The sequence below is a fragment of the Terrapene carolina genome, unplaced genomic scaffold (assembly GCF_002925995.2).
Source record: "Terrapene carolina triunguis isolate 2854851 unplaced genomic scaffold, T_m_triunguis-2.0 Scaffold190, whole genome shotgun sequence".
In the NCBI taxonomy this organism is placed as follows: Eukaryota; Metazoa; Chordata; order Testudines; family Emydidae; genus Terrapene; species Terrapene triunguis.
The window spans coordinates 2,834,875-2,842,794 of NW_020664541.1; the positions used below are offsets into that span (position 1 = coordinate 2,834,875).

General features: G+C 46.1%; 1 protein-coding gene across 1 annotated transcript in view; it reads right to left on the bottom strand.

Moving 5' to 3' along the window:
* Positions 1-7,920, bottom strand: part of B4GALNT3 (beta-1,4-N-acetyl-galactosaminyltransferase 3) — a 120,039-nt gene that overhangs the window by 16,135 nt on the left and 95,984 nt on the right. Inside the window, exons 8-12 of the mRNA XM_026654340.2 lie at positions 4,382-4,460; positions 3,872-3,938; positions 2,292-2,435; positions 1,797-1,906; positions 1,103-1,203 (exon numbers count right to left, since the gene is read on the bottom strand). Of these exons, the coding sequence (XP_026510125.1) occupies positions 1,103-1,203; positions 1,797-1,906; positions 2,292-2,435; positions 3,872-3,938; positions 4,382-4,460 (501 nt within the window). The remainder of the gene's footprint in view (positions 1-1,102; positions 1,204-1,796; positions 1,907-2,291; positions 2,436-3,871; positions 3,939-4,381; positions 4,461-7,920) is intronic.

Consider the following 7,920-nt stretch of genomic DNA (forward strand, 5'->3'; position numbering starts at 1 on the left):
TCGATATAACGCTGTCCTCGGGAGCCAAAAAATCTTACCGTGTTATAGGTGAAACCGCGTTATATCGAACTTGCTTTAATCCACCGGAGTGTGCAGCCCCACCCCCTGGAGCGCTGCTTTATCGCGTTATATCCGAATTCGTGTTATATCGGGTCGCGTTATATTGGGGTAGAGGTGTATATATGTTACCTGTATGGCCTTGAGGATATCACATGGGCCGCAGCTGTGTGCTGATTGGGCCGCAAGTGGCCTTACGGGTTGAGAACCACTGAAGACTGACCTCCTGTATAGCACAGGCCATAGAACTTCCCCAAAAGGATTCCTAGAGCTGATCTTTTAGAAAAACATCGAATCTTGATTTAAAAATTGTGAGTGATGGAGAATCCACCATGACACTTGCTAAATTCTTCCAATGGTTAATTATTCTCACTGTTAACAATGTAAGCCTTATTTCCTACCTTCAACTTCCAGCCATTGTGATTGTGTTATACCGTTCTCTGCTAGACTGAAGAGCCCATTATTAAATATTTATTCCCCGTGTACATACTTAACATACTGTAATTAAGTCATCCCTTAGCTTAACAAAGAAAAGGTAAAATAGATTGAGCTCTTTGAGTCTATCAGTATGAAAGGCATGTTTTCTAATCCTTTAATCATTCTCATGTCTTTTCTCTTACAGAAAGTCTGTATGTCAATACTATTACCTTTATCAATCAAATTTGCAATCTCATCAAAATGAGGTATCAGTTAGTTTGACAGGATGTATTTTCCATAAACCCATGTTGATTTCCATTCATTACATTACCCTCTGGGGGGCAGTTTTCTTTTAGGAGTTAAAAACGTTTTCATTTAAAAAAAGTACATTGCCTATCTGCAGGATTTAAGCTCCAAGCTGGCACGCTCAATTCCCATTAACTTCAGTGGAGACTCTGGGTGTTTAATAAGAGAATTCTACAAATTTGCACATAAAGTTCTATCCCAGTCCAAACCCTCGTACTTCTCTGCTCCCCCTCCAGTGGTTAAATCCTAGAGCCTCAGCTACATGCCAAGGCAGTTGCCTCACCAACCAGTCCTGGACTGTGACTCGGGAGGATTGTTTTACCTCTCCAAGTAATAATGGCTCTCCTGGTAGAAACATTTGTTGTCTGTCTCCATGTGGCTCAAGCGGCTGTAATCATTTGGATAAACAAAGGACAAATGAACCTGGGAAAGAGGGAAAAAATGCATGCACAAAAAATTATTGTATAGATGGGCATGAGCATCAGTGTTCAAATCCAGATGTGAGCTGTCAGAGCCTGCAGATCTGGGGTTGGCCCATTACAGAAATCCAATCTGTCCTAGGGATGTTTGGATCTAAAGTTTTGATTTGGGCCCTGTACGAAGACAGCGGTGAGCTGCACAGTTCAGAAATTCATCCAGTGTTTTGCAGTGTTTGGCACTGTCTGGACTTTGGGTTTGAGCCTAGTTCTGTTTATTGTATGGCTTCAGAACTGATATTGGGGGATATGTTCTTCAAACCCCTCATTTGCATCTTGCTATGTGTATCCAGCTGAGTAACAGCTCCCATTGAATAAGGAAATAGGGAAGCAGATGTTGGATTGTTCTACAGACAATGGAAGCAACACCCAAACCTCAGCAGGTATCAACTCTTGGGCTGCTCCACACATTATGAAAAGAACACCCTCCCCGCAAGCAGGCATTGGTCCCAGCTACGTTCCATGTTCGACAGAATGTACACTTTTTCCCACCGCAGTGATGAGCTGGGCAAACATCTCTGTTTAAGGAATGAGACTTACGAACTGGAGTCCCTGATAGCGCTGCAGTGGGAATCCATTCACTAGGTAACTGGGCTGGTAAGGGCAGTCTGGTAGGGTCCTGCGCAGACGTGACTTACTAATCAAAGGCACTGAGAGGTAGAGACACACACACACACAAAAAGAACAGTTACATGGGCAATGCACCAAACCAAATCTACCCTAAACAGATGCAACAGGACAGCTATCACCGTGGCCATTCCCTATTATCATGTACCAATTTGCCACCGCAGTGATGTCAGCTGCGTTAAACACGCCATCCCACTGGGGTCATCCCGCTACACTAACCTCTTACATTTATAATTTATCCTTCATATGCTACAGCTCTCTTGGGTGTCCTGAAATGACAGGGCAGAGTGTGGAGCAGCTATTTCCTTATCCCAGTTTGGGGGAAACAGCTTATGAAAACCCACTTACTCAGTTGCCCCAGTTCATGTGATGTGATGCGCTGCAACTGTCTGTTTGATGGTGTCTTACCTTTATAAATAGTGTCTCGAGGGTCGGGCTTCAGCATGTCAGCTGGGCGTACCATGTTGCCCAGATTGGCTATAGGTGGGCTTGCATGGGTGGCCAATGTCTGTGGGATATGACCAACCTCATCCATCTTGAAGAGAGTCTCATCTAGAAACCAGAGACAGAATGAGAGAGGGAGGAAGGAACAATCCATCATTTCATCCATGCTAGTATTGTTCCACTCTTTGTGGGCTCACTCTCCAAACTTTAGTCCTTCTAAAATTTGGCATCTTGTCCCCAGAAATGGTTAAATCATTATTTATATTATGGCAGTGTCCAAAAGCCCCCAGACAGGGTCAGGTCCTCATTGTGCCAAGGACTGTACAGACACCTCCCTGGAAAGTTCAAAATCTAGAAGACACCAGAACAGATGAAGGGTGGGGATGGGGAGATCACACTCAAGCAATGAATGTAGTGACAATTGGCACCATTCTGATAATTTCCTGATTTGTTATTTGAAAAGGGGGCAGTGGCAGGGTGAAGGGGAATGGGGGAATTAGTAAGAAGCAGGGAGCAAGGAAAGGAAGGGGACTGTCACAACTCATCATCTGCCTAGTCATGGTCACCTGGCAGGTTCTGAAGACATCACAGCAGAGGTGGTTTTCAAAGAGGGATTTGAAGAAAGAAAAGGTAGTGGCTGTACGGATTATATCAGGGAGTCTCCCCTATGCATAAAGCGTGGCCTGGGAGAAAGCCCAGGCGTGTTTGAGTGAAGCTGACACTGATGTAAAGGCTGGGAACACTGGCAGAATGAAGGTGGGGTTGATACTAGAGACACTAGGTAGGGCCAGGCTAAACTGTGAAGGGCCATAAATGTAAAGATAAAAAACTTGTATTTGATGTTATGGAGAAAGGAGAGCCAGTGGAGGGACTTAAAGGGGGAGGGTGACAGGGTCAGAGGAACAAGCCAGGAAGATCTCAGCAGCAGCATTTTGAATGGATTTGAGGGGGTCAAAGCTGTAGCTGCATCCTCAGATATCTTCGGTGGCTTCCCTTTCATTCAGCATCCAGCTCGAGAACTTCCCTCTAGCTTTAAAAAATCCTTCACAGATCCATCCCCCTCATCTCGCTGTCCTCATTCCTGTCCATCTGCCAGCACATTCCCTTGGCTCTCATATTCCAGGCTCTATTCTGCTCCCCCGGGTCCCTGCACAGCAGGCAGTAGATCTTTCTCCTGTATTACCAACACCATCTGGAACAGTTTCTCTGTTCCTTGCAGACTCCCTCACGCTCTTCAGATCCCATCTCTTCTCCCTTGCAATGGACTCCAAATCTCTCTACACAACATTGAGATCCCACTCCATGAACCTCCCAATTTCCCCATGCTTAATAATGTGCCCCAAAACTTGGCCAGAGCACATCTTCTGACCCAGACTCTGTTAAACCTCCAGCTGCTCCGTGTAACATGCTGCATACACTGCACATTATTTCCACGTGCCTGGATAGGCTGCAATCAGCTGTGAAGCATCTGTGATGCTTTGGAATGAACAATGAGATACATAGACAAATCTGTGAGGCATCAGGCCTGTGGAGGAGACACTTACTAGCGAAAAGGGAGAGGAACTGGGAATCTATGACTGTGAACTTAGTTTCTGGGTCACTCAGTCTCCACTGGAATAGAAAAAGAGATTAGTATGAAGTGTTTATTGAATTATTTCATCCAGCAGGAAAGGAAGAGAGCACATCTGTCCATAACCATATGGGACCTCTGAGACGCCGCCTTCCCCAAATCAGTACAGAACATCTACCAGGGAAGGGAAGGGAATGGGAGCAAGTCTAAAATTCCCCAGGACTCAGTCTAATGGCAGGAAAGGGAAAGGATGGAGAGTGGGGGAAAGACGGAAGAGGTCAGGGACTGAGTGGGGCTGTCCCAGGCAGAATGAGATAAGGGGCCAGGATGGAAATAGGGCTGTCCCTCACTGAACAATGTAAAGGCTCAGGATGGGACGTCCCAGGCAAAGCGGGGAATTGGGAGGGGAGTGAAGTTGTCACCTAATCTCACTCTCAAACTCCATCAGTGCACATGCGGAACCTGGCTGCACAGGCGCACTTACTGCCACTTCCACATGGTCTGTTCCTCTGTCATCCTGTTTGTGAAGCACTTCAAAGTAGTACCTGCCTGAAGCTGACAATCTGTGAAAGAGAGAAACTCAGGTCTACCATTGGAAACATTCAGTGGCATTTGCTTGCTTCATTGCTCTCACACAGGGACCGTGGAGCAACCATACCACACCTTGGCTTGCAACCTACCCTGCTCTCAAATTAAGCAAGGTTGAGCCTGGTCAGTTGTGGGATGTGAGACCTCCAGAGGAAGCCCAGATGCTGCAGGCAGGGCGTGCTAATGATTCTGCATGTGGCACTCTTCCCTGGAAGGCCATACTCAACCAGTGCTCCCAGCCAGTCCTCTCCATGCCCTCAAAGGCTGCAAGGTGAGCCTCTACTTCCAGCTAATGATTCTGAATACCGGAATTTTAGTCCCCTTGTTGGGTTTCTTGGCCTTTAGGAAACCTGGCCAGTTGCTAGGTGGAACACTCTGGGCAATGTTGAATACAATCTCTCTCTTTTTTTTTTCCTAGAGGAGATTGTTGGATTCTTTTATTTTACTTTGCCTAGGTCTACACTACAGCGGGGGGTCGACCTAAGATACGCAACTTCAGCTACGTGAATAGCGTAGCTGAAGTGGCGTATTTTAGGTCGACTTACCTGGCTGTGAGGACGGCGGCAAGTCGACCGCTGCCGCGCCGCCGTCGACTCCGCTACCGCCTCTTGCCGCGGTGGATTTCCGGAGTCGACGGTAGAGCCATCAGGGATCGATTTTATCGCGTCTTCACTAGACGTGGTAAGTCGATCCCCAATAGACCGATTGCTACCCGCCGGATCGGCGGGTAGTGAAGACGTGCCCTTTGTGTTTGTTTCTTCTTCTCTCCTCAACATCACAGTTCCCCAAGGAATTCTGGTAGGCAACCACCAGGGGGAACACTATCACCATTTTAATGTAGTCTGGATGCATCTGATAGGGATTCGAGCAGTTTTATAATCTAGCAGTTTCCCCACTTTTAGGTCTCTTTCCCAATTTTGCCACCCTAAAACATTAAAAAATCATGACATTAAAAATATATATTCTTTTTATTTCCCTTCTGGTTTCTGAGCCCTTAGGATACATGGATTCACTCAAATCACATTTTCAAGCTTTTCTCCACAGTCATCAAGGCTAGAAACTTATTTTTTTCTTCAGGAAAGTTAGGAGTCTCATGTGGTCACTTAACTCCAGATGCTGAGGTTATCAGTAAAATATCAAATACCGCAGAACTTGCAATAACATTGCAAGAACTGACAACGCTGTTTTCTCGCATGGTGGATTCTATGCAATTTGTCATCTGCCGGTGTCATGGATGCCCAGAGCGAAGAGATCTTGGGGCACATCAGGGTTTACCAGACCTGGAATTATTGGCCTTGGCCTTTTGGTAGGCCATCATAAGCCCCTTGGTCTCCCAGCACTGTGGCCCAGTGTGGTGGATTCCCATCTCAGCCAGTGTAGAGCTTTGCATTTCAATTCTTGCTTCCAAAGCAGGGAGTCTTGCATCAAAATTCCACAAATGCCTCAGAGATAGCCTCTGGCCAGCTAGTGGCACACTCAGGGCATGTCTACACTTCCCTCCAGAGCGATCGATCCAGCGGGGGTAGATTTATCGCGTCTAGTGAAGACGCGATAAATCGACTGCCAAGTGCTCTCCCGTTGACTCCGGTACGCCACCGGAGCGAGAAGCGTAGGCGGAGTCTTTGGGGGAGCGTCAGCAGTCAACCTACCGCGGTGAAGACACCGTGGTAAGTAGCTCTAAGTACGTCAACTTCAGCTACGCTATTTTCGTAGCTGAAGTTGCGTAACTTAGACCGACTTAGCTCCCGCCCCAGTGTAGATCAGGCCTCAGATAATGCACTCAGTGGGCATTGTAGAAGCTCTATACCAGAGATGATTGAAGTTGCTCGTGTTGGAAGTCACACATGACTAGGAACCAGGACACTGAACAGTCTTATATACAGTGGTCAATGACTTCTAGCCAGAGAACAGAGAATAAATAGACGGCAAGATAGGCCACTGGATGTGGAACCTGGGGGATTGTCGAAAGGCCTGGGAGGACCAGCAGCCATCGGCTATTGTGTCATGGCACTAACCTGAATTCACACTAGAGAAAGGGAGGGAAGGAGGCTCATTCAAAGTCTGCCTTATACCCCAACCATGCCACCTACCCTGAGTAATGTCACCAGCAACACAAGACTGGGGGGTTGTGTCTTGATAGGAAACAAGTTAAAGGGAGCAGTCAAGCAATAACTTCAATTCAATTGCTAGTGAAGACAAGCCCTTACAGATAAGAATGAATCAAACCACTGGATCCCAGCCCTCTGCTAGTAGGGAATTAAAGAAAGAAAAAAGGCCCATTTTGAAAATAAAATTTTCAGTTTTGAAAACCCCCCCATGTGATTAAGCTGACCAATCAGAACTGGGGGGGGGGGGGGGACTGGGGGACAAACAGAAAACAGTAAATGAAAAACAAAACCGGTAAATGAAAAACTGAAAATGGTAAATGAAAACCTTTGTAATTAGAGACACCAATAAAGCCAAACCACAGGAAGTGGGTAAGTTTGGGACTAAATCCAACATGTGTAGATAGTGCTCTGAGCACTGGGGGAGTTGCAGCAACCCTTCGTAGATTCAAGGACTGGAAGGGACCTCGAGAGGTCATCGAGTCCAGTCCCCTGCCCGCATGGCAGGACCAAATACTGTCTAGACCATCCCTGATAGACATTTATCTAACCTACTCTTAAATATCTCCAGAGATGGAGATTCCACAACCTCCTTAGGCAATTTATTCCAGTGTTTAACCACCCTGACAGTTAGGAACTTTTTCCTAATGTCCAACCTAGACCTCCCTTGCTGCAGTTTAAGCCCATTGCTTCTTGTTCTATCCTTAGAGGCTAAGATGAACAAGTTTTCTCCCTCCTCCTTATGACACCCTTTTAGATACTTGAAAACTGCTATCATGTCCCCTCTCAGTCTTCTCTTTTCCAAACTAAACAAACAATTCTTTCAGCCTTCTTTCATAGGTCATGTTCTCAAGACCTTTAATCATTCTTGTTGCTCTTCTGTGGACCCTTTCCAATTTCTCCACATCTTTCTTGAAATGCGGTGCCCAGAACTGGACACAATACTCCAGCTGAGGCCTAACCAGAGCAGAGTAGAGCGGAAGAATGACTTCTCGTGTCTTGCTCACAACACACCTGTTAATACATCCCAGAATCACGTTTGCTTTTTTTGCACCAGCATCACACTGTTGACTCATATTTAGCTTGTGGTCCACTATAACCCCTAGATCCCTTTCTGCCGTACTCCTTCCTAGACAGTCTCTTCCCATTCTGTATGTGTGAAACTGATTTTTTCTTCCTAAATGGAGCACTTTGCATTTGTCTTTGTTAAACTTCATCCTGTTTAACTCAGACCATTTCTCCAATTTGTCCAGATCATTTTGAATTATGACCCTGTCCTCCAAAGCAGTTGCAATCCCTCCCAGTTTGGTATCATCCGCAAACTTAATAA